This window comes from Hemicordylus capensis, chromosome 3 (genome assembly GCF_027244095.1).
Source record: "Hemicordylus capensis ecotype Gifberg chromosome 3, rHemCap1.1.pri, whole genome shotgun sequence".
Classification (NCBI taxonomy): Eukaryota; Metazoa; Chordata; class Lepidosauria; order Squamata; family Cordylidae; genus Hemicordylus; species Hemicordylus capensis.
In genome coordinates, this window is record NC_069659.1 from 114,076,909 (window position 1) to 114,096,962 (window position 20,054).

Consider the following 20,054-nt stretch of genomic DNA (forward strand, 5'->3'; position numbering starts at 1 on the left):
TTTTTAAAGGGACTAACTACTTTTAAGTATGCACTGGAAATTCCAGTGTCCCTCTGGACTACATTTCACATGCATATCCCTGGATTTGTTTCTGACTCTTCCTAGATTATAGGTCGTTGTTGTGTCGCTGTTATTAATAATAATAATAATAATAATAATAATAATAATAATAATAATAATTTAGGGAGAAACGCACCCCCGCGTCCCGCACCAGACGACACACACACGTACCACTACCACGGAGCAATGTGCTTACCACAGTCCTCCGTTCCTTAGTTAAGTTTCCTCCTCCCGCCTGCGCTCCCTCCTCCCTCGCCGCCACAGCCGCTGGTTCTGCGACTGTCGATTGAGCAGCTCTGTTGCGCTCCGCCTGCACTTCAAAGCCTCCGACTGTATACTTCTCCACAGCGCGGCGAAGGGCGAAGTTTTTGCTCGAGGTACTTGCGGAAGGCCAGGTGGGCTCCTTGAACATATCTGGGGGCTCGGCTTGGGACCGCCTTGACGCCAGAAAGAGGGGCGAGAGACGGACAGAAAAACGCCGCTCCCGGTCTCATTAGTAGTCAAGGGACTCCGAGGCAGAGGGACAAACTCTGGAGCCGCCCTGAGTTGCTGGAATGAGGTGAGAGAAGGGCACTACTGGGTTTTCCTTCAAATATTGCCAAATGGCCGCGGGGCAAGGGGGCAGGGAGGCACAATAGGGAAAGGGACAATTTCCTTAAGAAAAGTTGCTTTTTCAATTTGCCATCTTGCAAGCGGAGGAGTCTCCCCCCTCCTTCTTTCTTCAAAGTAGTATTTGGATTGCATAAACAGAGGATGAATGGAACTGGGAGCACTTTTCCTGGGAGAAAGAAGGGTTTGGCTCTTAAGCTTTTAATTGCTGCTTCATGGGAGGAAGATGCCATACTGTACTGGGCTGGCACTGGGAAGCTTCTGTCTCCTACTGAAGGGCCAGATCTGGAAAACCTTATTCAGTTTTTCCATCAGTCAGATGTTGGAATTTGGGCACACAGAGAGGAGAAGCAGGATTCTGGTTGGAATTAAAAGCTACTAATGGTACTTAAAAAGAAATCCTCACAGGCTTCATTTGCTGGAACAGAAGTAAAAGGCGGTTCTGTGGTGGAAACGGAATTATCAACAGGTGTGATTTGCTTTTAGCCTACAGAACACCGTAGAAAGCTAAAATAACATCGCCCCCACAGTCATATACAGTGAAATTTGCAGAAAAGGGGCAAGAAGCCTAATAGAAATGAAACAGATAGCCGGCCGAGAAGTTACTGAGAATTTCTTAAAAGGCCATGTATTCTTATATTTGCTGATAAGAGGTTTTTGGAAGTTGTTTGGAGCATGGTAGAAGTAGGAGATTTCTCACTCCTCAGGAAGTTGAGTAGACTGGTAAATCTAATCTCTGTTAATTGATTTTGATAACGTTCCAGGTAAATCAACAAAGAGTAAAACAGAGTAACATAGACTACTTTCCAGGCCTATAATACACCTGGAAAGAAATGTGTCCTTTTTACTGCTGTTTAATCAAACCGATTGTGTAAATAAAAAGCATGCTATGGTGTAACTAATCTATTTAAGGCTGTGGAAGTGTTTTGTGGTGGTTTCCAATAAGTTGCCTTGTACTCATTAGTCATAACATATATAGGCATAATGCAAGAAGTTAAAAGTTAATTACTTTTTGGCCCCATTAATTTTGGTGGGAGCCAAAGGTGTTTAAGGTTGCTGAAACTCACTTAGGGATGAGTCCCACTGAATTCAGTAGGACTTATTACTGAGAAAATATGCTAAGAATTGTGCTTGCCAGTGGCATCAAACGAAGGTAGACACCACCACCACCACCACCAAACCCCAGCAAGTAGCTCTCCCTGCTGCTGCCCCCTTATTGTTGGATTCCTGTTACAACCTGAAGGAAAAACACTTTATACATACTTGGAGTCATCCTTTTCATTATTATGATAAATCAATATAGATACAAAGCATCAGGATGTGTGTGCGTGTGCTCTCTCTCACTCTCAGTATTTCCCCAGGTGCTTTATGCTCCATCCCTTTATGCTTAGGATAGGAGCATTAATGTGAAACATACTGCCCCCCCACCCATTTTTCATCTTCTCTGCCCCCCCTCTATATTTTTTTCTGGTACCACCATTTATTCATTCATTTATTACATTTATATACCACCTAATAAAAATATCTAGGTGGTTTACAAACTAATTTAAAACCATAACTAAATCACTTATGTAGTGATTGCATTGCATACATGCTTAATTTGGGATAGACAGTACCCTCATTAAAACAGCTACAACAAACCCAACTTCTTCAGACTTCAGACTGCAGTCCTATGATGTTAACCTGGGAATAACCACTACTGAACACAATATGGCTTATTTACAAGCAAACATTCATAGGATTACACCATTCAGCACTTTTTGTCCCATTGATTTCATTTGGCACATTGAGTGTAACATTGGAATGAATGGAACTTAAAACCCAGTTCTGTGGATGTTTACTCAGCAGTAAATCACACATGGGACTTGCTCCCAGTTATCTTCTATGATGATGATTATGAATATTTATATGCTGCTCTTCAACCAAAGTTCTCAAAACAGTTTACACAGGAAAATAAATACTACATAAATAAGATGGCTCCTGTCCCCAAAGGGCTCAACATCGAAAAAGAAACATAAGGTGGACACTAGCAACAGCCACTGGATGGATGCTGTGCTGTGGATAGATGAGGGCAGTTGCTCTTTCCCTGCTAAATATAAGAAAAACACCAAAGGTGTCTCTTTGCTCAGTTAGCAGGGATTGTCTGTGTTTAGGATTATAGCTTTCAACTTTTTAACGTTTGCTGGATCATACCTTCTCTTTCGTCATAATGTTATGCAATCACAGCAAAAGTCAGAAAGATCGCTCTTGAATGGAAGTAAGGAAAAGTATTCTTATATGAGTTTAAATACTCAAAATATATGTTTGCTTCATTTTTTAAAATTATATTTATATTCCTCTTTCCTTTAGAGAGATTTACATTCCATTTGTGGGGGGGGGAGGATTGAAGGGGCAGCAATCAAAGGGTATTTGTCTTGTAACTTCTGTTCAAGAAAGCACATTGCTCAATGCAAAATATATTATTTTTAGGATAGTAAGAGAAGCTAAGTAGTAAACTTTAATGGCATGACTAGTTAAACAGGTTTTTTCAATATATTCTAGGATAAGATGGAACATTTTCTCAGTTCAGTGAAATTGAACACATATCTTATCAGGGGTTCAGATCTCTAAGCATTTGAGGAATTCCCCCCTCATTATACTGAATTCCCCTCCCAAACATCATAACCCCATCTTCAGTCCCCAAAACATATTTTTCTTCCCCAAGAAGTATCTTTCATGCCCGCATGCCACCAAATTTAAGGTTTTTTTCTGTCTGCATCCCTGTATACAACATTAATTTTTTATGAATTCTTTATGAAAGAAAAACAAATTATGTATTAGGAAAAATAACATGGGGTGCTGTTAAAGTGCTAATTGAATGGATTGCACCCATGTTTCCCCCCCTAATAAATTATTTGTTTTATTTAGCACTTTAAAGTCCCATTAAATTCAGTAGGGGAGAATGAATGAAAATGCTTCATTCATTTTACCACTGAAATCAGTGGAATATAGAAATGCTTAATTTTGGCTGTACCAAAATTTATTGCAGTACATAGTGTATGAAATGCTTATACATGAAAGATAAAGAAAACTTATTCTTTCCCACAGGGAAGTTTTTTTGTTTTTGTATTTTTAGTGATATTCCCTTTCTAGTTTACACAGTATGTGCCACATGGGGTTAATGAAACACAAGGTGGGGAATAACTACTACTACAATGAATATTTATACACTGCTTCTCAAATAAAGTTCTCAAAGTGGTTCACATAGAAACATTAAATAATACTAGCTTAACCTGCATAGACCATCTGTGCGCTAGTAATTGATTGCTCCTCTCACCCCCTGCCACAGCCCCCTTCACCTCAGAGATCTCTCCACCCTCACCTGAGCTGCACTCCTGCTCCTCCTCCTCCATCCCCCTCACCCCTCTTAGCTACAGCATTGCTGGCACTTATTGGCCAAGCTGCAGTCCCCATCCCCAGAGACCTCCCCACCACCCCCTGAGCTGTGCTCCTGCTCCTGCAGCTGCAGTCGACTGGGCCCTTCCTCGCTGCCACTCGTTCCCCTCAGGCCACTGACAGGCCCGAGCCCATCGCCTTGCCTGCCTGCCTGCCTCCCTCTGCCAATGACCTTGGTAGCCCCAGACAGCAGCAGTGGTTGACTGGGCCCTTCCTTGCTGCCAATAGGCACCGCCATAGTCGCTTGTAGGCTTGTGCCCGAAACGTTTCGGCGGCCATTGAAAAGGCCGCCAAAATGTTTTGGGTGTGGGGGTGGATTCGGCGATTCGGCGCCGGCGGGGGTAGGGCTTTAAGGGTGGGGGAGAGTGTACTCACCCCCCCGCCGCGTTTCCCCTGCCGGCGCTCTCCGAATTTTAAGCCCCTCGGGGCGGCAGCGTTCCTCCCTGCCGCCCCGTTCCCCCCGTCGGCCGGAAGTGGCCGGAAGTCCTGAGCGCGCGCGCACACGACGGGTGCACGCACGCTCGGGACTTCCAGCCACTTCCGGCCGACAGGGGGAACGGGATAGCAGGGAGGAACGCTGCCGCCCCGAGGGGCTTAAAATTCAGAGAGCGCCGGCGGGGGAAACGCGGCGTGGGGGGGTGAGTACACTCTCCCCCGCCCTTAAAGCCCTACTCCCACCAGCACCGATAATTATTCGTGCACATCTCTAGTCGCTTGTTCCCCTCAGGCTGCTGACAGGCTCAGGCCCGTCCCTTACCCGTCCTTCTTTCTCTCTTCCTCTCCCTTCTTTCTCTCTCTTTCTCTTTCCTCCACTTGCTCTTCCCCTCTTTTTTCCTCCCTCCCTCCCTCCCTCCCTGAGTTAACATATCTTGTTCATCTTGTTTCACACAATGGCAGCCTCCTTCTCCTGAAGGGGCTCTTTCCTCCCTCACGACCTCCATCATAGGCTCCTCCTCCCTATCTGCATATGGAATCTCCATTGCCCAATCACCACTGTGCTTCTGCTTGCGAACTCTTGCAAGAGCTGCCACGAACGGGATTACCCACGGGTACACCTTTGAAAATTATATATATGATCCAAAAGGGCTCACAATTTTTTTAAAAATGAGAATGATGTGGCACCTTATTGAAGTATAGTCTGTACAGCCTCAAGCATGTTTACTTGAAAGTAAGTCCCATGGAGTTAGTGGGGCTTACTTGTTAATGGGGAAGGAGGTAAACGTTTACAATTGCAATCTGAGCATGCTCACTTGGAATCAGATTCTTTATGGGATTTGCTTTACCATAAATATTGAGTCCCAAAGAAAGAAGTTGCCAGTGGAAAGACTCCATCAGGATGATATTGCAATATTTAAAACAGCAGGCAAACACTATTCCTTCTCCATCTGTTCCCTCCAAGTGCCTTTTGTGATTGTTTACTTCAGTAAATGGATAAACAGCTGGATCCTAAATAAGACTGCTGGTGATGTGCATCTTTCAGGGAGCATGTTAGCAGCTTAGCCTTTTATACTGCTTTTTGAGAGGAATGCATTTATACCAAAAACTCAGGGCATGATGGAGACAAAATTAAACATTTTAAAGTTCTATTGATTTCAAAAAGAGGACTTAAGAACATGTTAAATCTCCTATTTAAATCAATTGCATTGAGTTCAAAATGTGCCGAATTATATCTTGCTCATTTACTAGCTTACGTCTGATTTCACCAAGCAACTATCATTTTACACCACATTCTTGTAAACGCATGTGTATTTCATACTGACTTTAATGTCTTTTATACCATTTGGATTTCATTACTTACAGTACTATAGTTATCTTAAGTAACTTGTTCTTTCCCATTCCCTTCCTATCTAATGCAGATTTTCTTGTTCTCTCTGCACGTGCTGAGTCTTGCTGTTGTATGGGAAGGGGGCGAGATTGTTATTTTGCTCTTGGGCACTCCCATAATTCTTAAGCTGTGTGGTGATTCAGTGAACAATCAAGGGTGGGGAAGCAGGATGGGTTAGGGCAGAGCTGCAAACTCAGAAAAATAAAATGGCACAAGAACATGATCAGTTCACATGTTATTACTGCGATGGCCAGTTATTAGAATTAATGTGATACTTCTATTGTTCATAAGTGTGGTGTATTTTAAAGGTTATCTAAAAATGTCAAATGCCCTGTTGCTTCATGTCTTTGCACTCATTGGTTAGAACACTGGAAGGTGAGAGTAGGTTTACTTCTTGAGCAATGGGGTATTTTCCTAACTCTCCGATTTCTATATTGGTCCTGTAATTACATTCAGTCACATAATTAGTAGGTATTGAATAAAAAATTATTAAATTCTATAGTTTTCAAGAAAATATACTTTAAAGTTAGCCTAGCACCAGCGGAGACTGAAAATGCACCTCATTGGTTGATACAATTATGACATCACTTTCCTGTTCTGAACTCCTGAAAGCTGAGGAACTCCTCCTCCAGCACTGTCTCTAGTGATTCTGGGAGTGGGGCTGGAGTGTGGGGGAATAGAAAGAAAGCATGGAAGCTGTTTCCTGAATCTCTCCAATGTTCCAAAAGGGAAAACATCCTGAGCTGGTAGGGCCAAGAAGATGAAGATAGGAACACAGCAGGAGGGGGATGGACAAAGTTTGGGGAGAGTAAAATGCTTTTTACTTGTTTGGTAGGAGGGACCCTCATCTTATGGTACTTCAGTTCCAGAAATATGAGGCAGATCTGTGGCATCACTTAAATTAAGGTAGGGATAAAAGCACCCCCACCACCCCTGCCAAGATAAATAACATCTGCTTTGGAATTCCTGCTCTTTAATCCTGGGTGTATGGGGGCATGGCATGCTGCAATTAACAGTAAGGCAAGAAACACAATCTGCAGTTAATGGTGGTAGAAGGAAAAAGGCACTTTGCATTTGTGTTGGCACCTGTTCTTGGACTCCACGTGACAACAAATTCCGTGTGTGTGTGTAAAGGTAAAGTTGTGCTGTCGAGTTGGTGTCAACTCCTGGTGACCACAGAGCCATGTGGTTTTCTTTGGTAGAATACAGGAGGGGTTTACCATTGCCTCCTCCCGCACAGTGTGAGATGATACAGGTGAAACTCGGAAAATTAGAATATCGTGCAAAAGTCCATTAATTTCAGTAATGCAAATTAAAAGGTGAAACTGATATATGAGACAGACGCATTACATGCAAAGCGAGATAAGTCAAGCCTTAATTTGTTATAATTGTGATGATCATGGCGTACAGCTCATGAAAACCCCAAATCCACAATCCCAGAAAATTAGAATATTACATGGAACCAAGAAGACAAGGATTGTAGAATAGAACAATATCGGACCTCTGAAAAGTATAAGCATGCATATGTATTCAGTACTTGGTTTGGGCCCCTTTTGCAGCAATTACTGCCTCAGTGCGGCGTGGCATGGATGCTATCAGCCTGTGGCACTGATGAGGTGTTATGGAAGACCAGGATGCTTCATTAGCGGCAATGTAGCTCTTCCGCATTGTTTGGTCTCATGTCTCTCATCCTTCTCTTGGCAATGCCCCATAGATTCTCTATGGGGTCATGTCAGGCGAGTTTGCTGGCCAATCAAGCACAGTACACTGTATACTTTTCGGAGGTCCGATATTGTTCTATTCTACAATCCTTGTCTTCTTGGTTCCATGTAATATTCTAATTTTCTGGGATTGTGGATTTGGGGTTTTCACGAGCTGTACGCCATGATCATGACAATTATAACAAATTAAGGCTTGACTTATCTCGCTTTGCATGTAATGCGTCTGTCTCATATATCAGTTTCACCTTTTAATTTGCATTACTGAAATTAATGGACTTGTGCACGATATTCTAATTTTCCGAGTTTCACCTGTACCTTTCAGCACCTTACTATATTGCTGCTGCCCAATATAGGTGCCAGAGGGGATTGGAACCAGTAACCTCTTGCTCACTAGGCAATTCATTTCCCCGCTACGCCATTAGGTGGTAGTGGAGTGTAATCCTAACGTTATGACACTTCACTTGGGGCTCAAAAGAGATATGGGTCAGACATCAGATGGGCAGATGGAATCTTTCTTGGCAGGGGTGGTAGGGGTGCTTTTATCCCTACCTTAATTTAAGTGATGCCACAGATCTACCTCATGTTACTAGAGCTGAAGTACCATAAGATCAGGACACCCCCCAAAAGTAAAGGGCGCTCTACTCTCCACACACTTGTTAGCCAGCCCCCTCCTGCTCTGCTTCTATCTTCACCTTCTTGGTCCTCTCAGCTCAGGATATTTTCCCTTTAGGAACATGGGAGAGACTCGGGAAATACAGCTTCCTTGGTCTTTCAGTTTAACTAAGTAAACACCCTATTTACAGGGGCATAGCAAGGTTGGAGTGGGCCCAGAGATGAGATTTTAAAATGCCCCCCCCCCCTCAAAGTCCAGGGCCTCCGCACACCCCAGGCCCCCAAGGATTTAAGTCTAATATTTCAAAATAAGTACGCTGCCTGGAAATACATTTCACTGAATACACGCATGCACACTTCACAATATATAGTGATATGCATTGAATACTATATATTTGTGCTACTTTTAATGCCTAGAACACACTAGAAACACTAATTATTAAAATGGGCTCCTCACTGCAGATTAGCAAAGGAGACTTTCAACAATGCAATGTGAGCCTATGTATGTTTTCTCAGAATTCCGAACAAAATCAGTAAAGTTTGATTCCAGGAGGTTTTCCATATGGGGCTTTTAAAGCCCTTTAACACACACCTCCTCTGGAATGGAGGTGCTGCATTCACATGTTGGCCAGATTGACCCTGAAGTCCCTGCAAGTTATTGGGGAGCAGTTCACATGCAATTCAGGTTTTTCACTGCTCATTAGAGTGTAGCCTGATTTATATCCAGAGTAAAAAAATAAAATCCACTATTTTGCATTGGTTCTTTGGGACAACTTCAGTTTCTCAGTAAAGCCTCCCAGTAAACTTGCATTAAAGCCTGCTGTGTGTAAAAGTCCCAGGTAAGTGTGTGGAGAATTGCAGCTTCAGGCTGGAAGTACACTTCATTGAAACCCAAAGGACTTACTAGCAAGGAAAGTATGTCTACTTGCATGTCTTGCATTTATTTTTAAGCATGTCTACTTAAAAATAAACTCCATTGCATTCAACTGTCTGAGATCCTTCCCTGGTAAGTGCATATAGGATTGCACATGCTCAGGGATGTAAAGCAAACTAAACTCATTTGTGCTCCTAGCATATTTTTCTCCCTATAGGAGACCAGTAAGTCCCACTGAAGCAAGGAAGATAGGTGGGGAGAAATAGAGCAAAAAGCAAGAATTAGCACCATTCCTCAGGAGAAAAAACGGGTGGGGGAGAATGAGGAATCTGCGTCTTGGTAAAACTTTAAGAAAGATGAGACATGCCTGGGCTCAAGGAGCTCCTGAAGTTATGCCCTAGTCTGTCCTAAAAGTCATTCTCCCTGCTCCCCAATGTGGAAGTATGGCTGGTTGTGGTCTCTCACTGTACTGAGATAAAAACCACACTCAGAAGTAGGGTCATCCCTAGTGGGGTGTGGGGCTGGGGGGCAAATCAGCATGTGCAGGGCCTCCTTAACATTTCATATCATTACAGAATCATACTGACTGATGACATACAGTATAAATAGTGTGAGTGGGGTTTTTGGACATGTCCAACCAGCTTGGCATTTCTCAAGAAAAAATAAAAGCACAACACATGCTTCACAGTTCTTACTCAGACCTTCTAGGTTGCAAAACAAGTTGAACATAAGTGCATTTATGAATGAATGAATACATAAATAAATATAAATATAATATTGATTGTTCCAGAAGTTTTTGTAATTTTCTGCCATGAAACAAGCCACTTATAAGACTTTTTAGATAAGGTTTTTTTTTAAGTCAGCAAATTTTCCAATCTGTTTCAAATTAAATATTCAGAGACTTCCCAGTCTCTCTTCCCCCCCCATCAAAGCCGTACGGCAAGCAAATCCCTATATATGGGGGAGGGGGTTAATCACAAAAAGGTGTTCACATTCTACCTCCATTACTTGCAAAGGCTGGGCTGGGAGAGGGTCTGCAGAGAACTGGGTAAGGGCAGCCAGCGCTGGCCACTCTGCCTGCCGCCTTCCTTCCTTGCTTGCTTGCTGCTAGGGGTGTGCACGGAACCGGTCCGGCACTGGGGTGGGGGGTTCCAATTAAAGCAGGGGGGCTTTACTCACCCCTTCCTTCAAAGTCACTGTATTTTTTGAAGTAATCGGGCGGCAGGGTGCCGCCCGCTTCAATCTCCGCTCGGCGCGGCTCCTCCATGTGTACACGTAATTGGGCGGCAGGATCACTCCCAGTCCCTGCCGACCCCTTCAAGCTAAGCCCCGCTTGGCTGGCGGCCGCCCCCTGCAACTCTCCAAAGGTCCCCTGCCGCCCCCTTCTTGCCAAATATCCCCCCGTTACAAGAGGACGGCAGGAGAACTCCCTGCCATCCCCTTCCCCTTTGCCGGCTGGGCTGCAAATGGCACATGACTACTTGCTGCCTGGAGAGCTTCATGCTTCAGTGAGGCCAATGCATAGGCCTCTCTGGAAGCCCCGCCCACCAGCCGGTCAACTGAGAGGCAGAGAGAGAAGGAGCTCTAGTAACTTGCAGGCTGCTTAGATTGCTGGCCAGGAAAAGCAGGAGAGAGTGGCAAACAGGGCAAGGGGGACTGGCTGAGGGGCCTTGGGGCTGGGTGGACAATGGAGAGACATGTGACATCTCTCTGGGGGGGCCCTGGAGGCAGCAAGCCCCAAGACAATTGTCTCCCAATTATAGTTACGCCCCTGTGCGAAGATGCTGTCTTTAGCTTGCCTTTGTTTCCCCCAACACACTCCAACCCCATTCCCAGGATCACTAGAGATGGTGGTAGAGAAAAAGTTGCTCAACCCCCTTTCGCCCAGTATCCCCCCAAATCAGAGCTGCAGCTGCCTCATACACCAAAGGCCTGCAGTATCAGAGAAAGAGAGAGTTCCTCAGTTCCCACACCCCAAATCAGAGCTGTAGTCTCCTCATTAGTTGTTAGCAAAGTAGGATGAATCCCCCCCCACCATGTAGTTTCTCATCCTAATTATTTTAGGGCCTGTTAGTTGGCAGCAAAGAAGAAAACCGAGAAAATCCTGCAGAATAAGCGGAAGTATCTTATCTCTGCCCCAGAGCAAAACAGGAGAGTGATGTCATAATCACATCAGCCAGTGGGGGTGCATTTTCAGTTTCTTTCCAGGATTGCACTTTTCAGCTAAGTTTAAAGTACTTTTAAAAGAAAAGTATAACAGTTAGAGCACTAATATTTTTTCTATAGGTACTGTGTGAGTAACAGTTGACCACACAATGAATTCTGAAATTTAAAGAAATATCTCATTGAGTAAAATACTACAAATACTTTCCCTTGTATTTTTTTCAAAGTAATGAGCTTCAGACTCACCCTCAGGCATTTGCTTTTGTGCCCATCCTGTCATCCTATGCCCTCACCCTTCCACTTGCCAGGTGTGGGTGGCGGGGAGCAAGAGAGAGTGTGGGAATTGGGGCTTGACTGCGCAGCTTGACAGGCTGGGCAGTCTGGGATGGGGCTTGGTGGCATCCCTGTGGCCTGGCAATTCCATAGCCGCATAGCTGACAGGAGGGGCATGGCTGATTGTCTGAGAGGCTTTCAACAAGAAGTGCTAAAAGCATAGAGTGCTAAAAGCCGAGTCCATGGGCACCACCTCTATGATTGGGGTTTTAGAATCGGCATGAAACCACTGTTATAGCTGTGTCAGAGGTTGAATGCAATGCTTTGATGTGGGGTGTGCACAAAACTGGTTTTCCTAGTTTGGTTTGAGCTCAAACCATACATGAACTGAACCAGCACATGCCAAACCCCATGATTGGGGTTTGAAAATTGCTGTGAAACGGTGGTTACAGCTGTGTCAGTGGTCATACGCAATTGCTCAGCGTAGGGGTATGCACAAAACTGGTTTGGCCAGCTCAAATCAGACTCAAAACAAACTGGGCATGTTTTATTTTGCCCCTTGAACAGCACCCCCCTGACTGAGCTCGAATTCGGGTCATTTTGGGGGTTCTAAAGGATTTATTTTTTTTAACTAACTCACTGCCTCTGGTGGGGGATACTGCTGCATCTGCAGGGAGGGGGTCTCTGGCAGTTCCCCCTCCCCCTGCTGGCCTCCACCCACTCTCTGAAGGACCACTTCGGCCCATTTTCAGGCCGTTCTGGCCCTTTCGGATGTGAAAGTGGCCATTTTGAAGGCTGCTGCACATCCACCCTAGGCATTTGCGTGGCTGGGTGATGACGAGAGCCCTCTAGCCAGATCAATTCGATGGTGAACCAGCTCGAGGTTGAGATGGTTCACACATCCCTACCTCGGCACAAAACCTCAGTTGCCAGCGGTGGATCTTAGAGATAAACTGTAGGAAACATTCACACTGTAACTGTGATTTCACGTGTTTGGGCATAATGGAGATACAAGCTTGGCCAGATTTAACTGTGGTTAGCTGTTATGTATGAATACATTAATCTAATATGAGAGTGGAGGTATAAGGGGCCATCCTACCCAGAAGGTCCCTTAGCCCCCGGAGGCAATTCTGAGGGGGCGGCACAGGAAAAGGAGAATAAGTAAAATCACTCCCTCTCAAAGATGGAGAAGAGGTACTGAGACTTCCTTTAAAATGTCATGGATCAGAGAGATGGAGGCAAGTAGCAAAGTGCTTTATCCCCCTCCTCTGGCCCTGCAGTCTGGGTGAACCCAGTGCTGACTCATCCTCACCCCCTCTTCTCTGCCCTCATGCTCTGGATCAGAGACTGGTGCTATCAGGCTGCGTGCAGCAAGGAGCAAGCAGTGTGTGTTCTGTCTTTGTCCTGGACTGGTGCATGCCACTCTTTGCTGCCTCCTTGGAGGAGAGGATGAAAATTAATGTATTAAGTCAGACAAATATTTTGTTCTCCTACAGAGGTGTTAGCTGAACTAGAGCATGAATATAAAGTGTAGGGAGTAAACCATGGCTGAGGACGGTGGCTGACATCCAGATAAAGGATACCCCATTCTTCTGTGCATGTTTTCCCACCATTGATTAAACCAGCCCCTGTCTACAGAACATGATGTATATTGCAAATGAAGAGATTATTCATTTTTATTATCTGTGTGTCAGGGACAGGAAAGTGTCTATATAATGCCTTGAAGCTTCAAAAGAGATGTCTTGTTTTGATTTCACATCTGATATATAGATTCATTTTGTTTATTGCTGGTAAGCCAGTGTTGCAGTAGGGACTTCAAGAGAGCTATTTCATTATTGTGTGCGAGTATGTATTGCTCTTGGTTTCAGTGAGATGTTGCTTGCCTTTTTAGTTCCTCTTGGAAAAATCAACAAAAAAAATTAAGACATTTTATAAAGAAAGTCGCTGCTACTTATATTCAATCAATATATGGTCAAATGCCAGTTTTCACAGGGACATAAGACTTTCCGTTACTTGCACCTTCGCCATTACATCTACCTCTTGTGCCAAGCTCCCCCCCTCCTTTTTTTAAAAGGAAGCTCACTTTTTTTGTACGCCGATCTGGAAGTAGCTGCTGGAAGAGAGTCGCATTCTAATAATAACTGAAAATAATGGGGGAAATGGGCAGAGAAGATCATTGTAGTTCAATATCAATTGTTGGATGAGTCTTTGTGGGTTTTGTCCACGTCTTCATTTGATTTGAATAGGGAACACTTCAGAACAAGCTATGAGTAAACTGTGATTGCTGTTCTAATACTGCTCTCTATTTTATGAACGAAAATTTATGTTCACACTGATATATGTACTCAAATAGTGTAAAGAACTCCCACCCCTGAAAGAGAACATCTGGAGACCATGCTGGAACTATGTTGTCATTTCTAATTAAGTACTATCCAAAACCAAAAGTTCTATTTCATGTAGCTCACACATTTTGCCTTTAAATTATAGGACACTAAGGCCATGAGAAATGTTGATGGCCAAATCAGAGCTGAATTGAACTGGGTTATTTGCTCAGGTTCAGACCATTTCTACCTGAGTTGAGCCACTACACAGTTCAGCCTTGATTCAGCCTGTTTTGATTCAACCTGAATTCCACCCCTGTACAATTCAGGCATGCAGAAAATAGGGGAGAAGTTATATTCTTGTTACTTAACTTTGCTCCTGTTGGTAATGGCAGAACATTCTCAGCTGCTTCACTTTCTGAAAGAATTTTCAGCAAAGATATCCTCCCTCCGACTCCACACACCAGCTTGAAATCATGGGGAAAGTGCAGAGTATTTTCAGAATTGTCTTTTCATGATATATTGTAATAGCCACAGCTCCTGAAAAGATTACAGTTCCTAAGATACCCTGCTGCTTTCCTAGGATAGTAGGGAAGGGAAGGGAAATCTCTGCCATTCTTCTTAAAAAGCTGCTGCTCCTTTGCCACTAGGAGCAAAATAAATGATCTCTTCTGACTCCTGCATACCTGTTACGAAAGGGGAGGAGAGTGTGGGTCTAGGTTCCAATTCAAAGTGACACTTCCAACTTGGTCCAAAATTAGCTGGAATGGCCATCCAAGCCACTGATTCAAATTGGGGAGGGGGCCCTCCAAAGCACCAAGGTAACCTTTGATTTGGATCAGTGCTGCTTCATTGAAAAATGAAATTTAAAGTAGCTCTATTGGCAACAAATATTGGCATGAGATACTTAAAGTCAAACTATGGTTACATAGTTCAAACATCAATACTTGTTTAAAGATGCCAGTTCTGTTCAGAGGTGGCACCAGGAACAAAAAAATATTGAAGGGGCCTGGAAGGGGCAAAGTGCATTTCTGGGATGGCATATTAGATTTCTGAAGGAAAAATAACCATGCACTTTACATTAATGCTCCCATCGGTAATATGAATGGAAGTGAGCCCATGGCTGCTGGGGGAGGGCTCAGGCCTTTGCTGTGCTCTACTGCAACTGATGGCTCTGTTCTGCCACAGGTGGGAGGGGTAGCCTCCTGCAGAGCATACTTGGAATGCTTCTTGCTACAGTGGGATGAGTCAGTGTATGTATCACCAGGGCAGGAAAAACTGTCTCCCTCTTGCAAAGCGAATAGGTGTGTCTCCAGGAGAGATGAGGACAACCCTAGCTTTGTCAAAAATCTAATAATTTCTTGTTTAGGTTAAACTAACTGAGACTAGACTGCACATTTCTCTGGCAAGCTGCAAAGTGTCCAGTTCACTATCCCAAACCTTTAACAGGTTGTCATGGAAACATATGCATATGGACATACAACATTTATTTATTTTGTTTCACAAATTTGTAAACTGCCCCAAACTTCCATCTCTGGGTGGTTTACAACATAAAATAAATTAAATCTGAGAACCTTAAATCAATTTATAACCACAGTCAAGTTGAAAAAAACTTGGGTGAACAAATGAATCTTTAGGGACTTCTTAAAAGTTGTCAGATGGGGAGGTTCTTATTTCAGCAGGGAGCACATTCCAGAATCTCAGGGCAGCAACAGAGAAGGCCCATCCCTTCATAGCCACCAGACAAGCTTGATTAAGTGCACCAGGGAGTTCTAGAACCTTCTTTGCTTGATGCCTGCACTCAGGTAGCTTGTGAGGTAATTGTATAGAAGAGCGTGTCTTTCTTAAATGAGGGACAAAATTTTATTTATTTATATTGCATGTATATCCCACCTTTCTCCCCATGGGATTCCCACATGGTCACCCATCCAGGTGTTGTTCCAGATCTAGATCTGCTTAGCTTCAGTAAGATGCCACGCTGTCAGACCAAGCCTTGACATAAATGTAACATGAGGGTATTAAATGCGGTTTGTCTCTTGAAAGATGAAGGTTGGACCTATAGACAATAGTCATACTTAGATTAAAAACAACAACCTGAGGGTTGGCATCCTGCTATTCCCAGTGGGATTTTCTCCCTTTTCTTTTGAACTGCAACCCCTCTGAATCTATCCCTATCATGAGCTGCTTTTGAAAATCCCTTCAGTTTCAAAGAGGCTTGTCATATGGCATGGGGCATATTTCCTTATCTGAGAAAGAGACAACTGCAGCTCTTGTGTGCATGGAAGTAATTGCATGGTTCTTTGGAAGCCTGCCTTTCACTAAAATGCTATAGACTCAAACTGAAGAGCAGCTAGTGCACTTAAGTTCTGGTGATCTAAGTGAATGGAAGTACACATTTGTAAGTTTTTAAAAACCTATATGGCATAACAATGTAATTAAAGTTTTACAAGAAGAAAATGAAGTGATTTGGATTCTGTAAGCTTCATATATTACCACATACACACAATCAATGGAAAAGAAGGTTAATGACAGAACTGCATCACAAAAATGTAGACATTTATTAGAAGAAATGTCTCCAGTTAGAACACAGTGACAAAACAGAATGAGGTGTTTAAACTTTGTGCCATCTTCATTTTTAGAGGACATCCTAGAGATCAAGATCTGTGGCCTTTCTTTACAGCATATGCAGTGTGTTCACTTGACTTATTCTGTCTTCAAGGAAAACTGTGTGGAATGCCTGTGCCATTTTTTTAAAAAATCCGATACTTGTGGTTTTTAAGTGGAAATGTGATCTGCTTTAAGTTGTGATTGCCATCTCAAAGGAGGGGGAAACCTTTCCACCACACAAATTAACATTGTTTATTCAGCATTGGGCTTAGTCTGATGCATGCCAGAAATGCCAGGATGATAGCACATTGACTAGATAGCTTCCTATCCCTTAGTCTGGGTGATGAAAGTTATTCCGACTCCCACCCCAGTTAGGGGTGTGCACGAACTGTGGTTTGAGCACTGGTTCGATGCTGAACCAGTTCGGATAAGGTCTGAACTGGTTCAGCTTCCTGCTGGGGTGGTGCTCAGCCCAAGTAGCCCTGCATGGTGCCAGCAGGCACATGGCATCTGTGCATGTGTGGGCACCATTTCCATGGTCAGCATGGAAGGACCTGCTCTCCTCTTTCTTAAAGTTCCTGCTCCCCTCCCTGCTTCACTGAACCATTGCTCAGACCGGGTTCATGTATACCCCTAATCCTGGTGTACACAGAACTTCGAATAAGAACATCATCTAAATAATACAATTCTTCCTTAATAATCTTTGTAGCAACTGTATCACACTACCAATGAATATACAATATGTTACAATGTTATGTTTTTTCTTCTAAGTTGCAATGTATAAAATTTAACAAAGATGAGTGTCTTGGACTGAATTGCTAGACTATGGCTGAAGAGTAGCTGGAGCACTTAAATGAGCAAAAGTTAATGGAAACGTGCATTTGTGTGGCTAAGGCTGGATTCTCACAACTATGTTAATTCTGTTAAATGCGTTTGACTGACATTGGTGTGATCATGTAAACCCGTGTACAGTGGCAATCCCAGCTAAGTTCTGCAGAGTTAACTGGAATATTTGATCTAGGATCAGAACTGGGCTATACACACACACAAACACACACACACACACACACACACACACACACACAGAGGTTCCCTTGTGAACCAAGATCTACTGTGAACCTATGTTGAAGAAGCTTTTATAAGCGTCTTTAACTTTATAGTTAAAGTTTATAAATATTTAATTTTATCGTTAAATATCTGTAAACTTTATAGGCCCCCTCCTGCCTCAGAGACAAGATGCCTCTAAATAGTGGCAGGGAAGCAACAGCAGGAGAGAAGGCATGCACATACCTCTTGCCTGTGGGCTTCCCAGAGGCATCTGGTGGGCCACTGTGTGAAACAGGATGCTGGACTAGATGGGCCTCGGACCTGATCCAGCAGATCTGTTCTTATGTTCTTAAAATTCCAAGCAGCCCTAGGGTGCTGGGCTGAGATGTGAAGGGAAAATCCTTCCTATGGCATTTAACTGTATTTAGATATTATGGATTTTTAGTCAACTTACTAATAAGCAAATTTAATGGATTTTTGTGTTAAGAGTTGTTATTGTTTTAATTGACTGATCTTTGGAGAGTGACTTATTTTCCTGGGCCTTCTCGGATTCTAACCAGTTGGATAAATAATATTTAGCCAATTTCATAGTATTTCCAGGCTTTCTCTTTGCACTGAACATTGCAGCTCAGGCTTTATGGCTGTCATGAGAGCCACAGGCCTGTTTCAGTTAATAACTGGTCCTATCAATTTGGCAGGGCACACATGAGAGCTGTTCTTTTCTTCAACATCTGAGGGTAGGGGTGGGGGGTGATCTGTGAATGGTGGGGTCCTAATTTGACTTCCTTGTCATGGACAGATCATTATCTGGTTAAGTTATACTAAGGATTGACTATTTTAATCCACTCCTCGTTGGTCCTTAACGAACAGTCCAGAAACTTCAACTGGTACAGAATGCAACTGTGAGATTACTGACAGGTGCAAGTCGTTGTGAACATTATTTAACCCGTCCTGAGCCAACTACATTGGTTGTCAGTGTGTTTCTGGCAGAAATTCAACTCGCTAGTTCTTACCTTTTTAGAACTTTAAAGGGCCAAGGTTATCTCAAGGACCATCTTCACCCATATGTACTTCCCTGACCTTTAATTTCTCCGGTTTGCTCTCTGGTCCATTGAGATTTCAGATCCAACATAGGGACCAGGGACAGAGCCTTTTCAGTGGTGCTGCTGCACTGATGGAATTCTTTACATGAAATGATTTGTTATACTACCACACTTGTGAATTTTAAGTGGGCCTCTTGACAACAATCTGTTTTGAGTCGACTGACTTTTAATTGAATTAAATGAGAAAATATTTTAGGCTGGTTTGGGTATTTATTTCTACTGCTGGCCCTTTTGTTGTGTGTTCTTTTTAAAATTAGATTTATTGTTTTATGTTTCATTGTGAACCACTTTGTATAAATGCATTTTTAGAAAAACAATGTAAAAATGCAATAAAATAATATCCTGCTTTAGAATAATTTTTCTTGTGTATTCTAGGATGATGGTGTGTGGAGTACACAACAGCTGTGCTGACAGGGTATGGGGATGCTTACTCAAATGCAAGATTTCTTTCTCTCTCCTTTTGCTTCATTTGTTTCTGGCAGCTTCAGGCAAAGGTAAGATTGTCTTTGCCACATTAATCTAAACACTGTCCCTGTTAGTATGTCAGTGTGAGATGCATTTTAAAAAGTAACCTGAATTAATTTCACAGAAGTCAGTAACTGTGATGTAAATATATAAACCAAAGATTAAAAATACATTTAATATTTATCATTTGTTTAGTACTTTTCAGAATACATAGAAAGACTCATCTTGATCATGCTGACCACAATGCTATAAAATAGGTTGATTAAGGATAGTAGCCAATAGTGGTGTGCATGGAACCACGGAGCTGCGGTTTTACGCCGGGCGGGGAGTGGCTCTTCCCCCCCGCCACTCTTCCCCCACTGGCGCTCCATTTTTTGGAAAGTATATGGGGTGGCAGCGAACCTTCCTGCCGCCCTTCTCCCGATCTCAGCCGGAAGTAACGTCTGTGCATGCGCCCAGTGCACACACACATGTAGCATGTGCAATGTGCACGATGTGCATGCACTGGGCGCTCAGGCAGTGGGGCAGTCGCACGCACAGACATTACTTCCGGTTGCGAACGGGAGAAAGGTGGCAGGGAGGTATGCTGCCACCCCATATACTTTCAAAAAAATGGAGTGCCAGTGGGGGAAGAGTGGTGGGGGTGGGGTAAGTGCACCCTCTCCCAGACTTAAAGAGCCCCCCCCCAGCATTGAACCTTAGAACGGCGCCACATTCGAACTGGTTTGGAGGCCTCTACAATGGCCTCCAGACCGGTTCGTGCACATCCCTAGTAGCCAACCCAAGTGCACTAAGACAGATTCATGGCTTCAATAATAAGGGAAGTGGACCAAAGTTAAATTAAATCAAATTAAGGTTTTAAAATCGATATCATTAAACTACATATATATCGAATGGAATATGAAATGGCTTTGAAATTCACAAACATTATTAAAGTAA

The 20,054-nt window shown here is 43.4% G+C and overlaps 1 protein-coding gene across 11 annotated transcripts in view; it reads left to right on the forward strand.

Annotated features, from left to right (window-relative positions):
* Positions 1 to 479: 479 nt before the first annotated feature.
* Positions 480 to 20,054, forward strand: part of ADGRG2 (adhesion G protein-coupled receptor G2) — a 77,602-nt gene continuing 58,027 nt past the window's right edge. For 9 of the 11 annotated variants that reach the window (XM_053312987.1, XM_053312995.1, XM_053312994.1 and 6 more), the window contains exons 1-2: positions 480 to 619; positions 19,026 to 19,144. In XM_053312987.1, the coding sequence (XP_053168962.1) occupies positions 615 to 619; positions 19,026 to 19,144 (124 nt within the window). In that variant the 5' untranslated portion in view covers positions 480 to 614. Of the gene's footprint in view, positions 620 to 1,022; positions 1,139 to 6,812; positions 6,836 to 19,025; positions 19,145 to 20,054 lie in introns of those variants that run through there. The other 2 variants (XM_053312989.1, XM_053312990.1) reach the window with 2 other exon arrangements.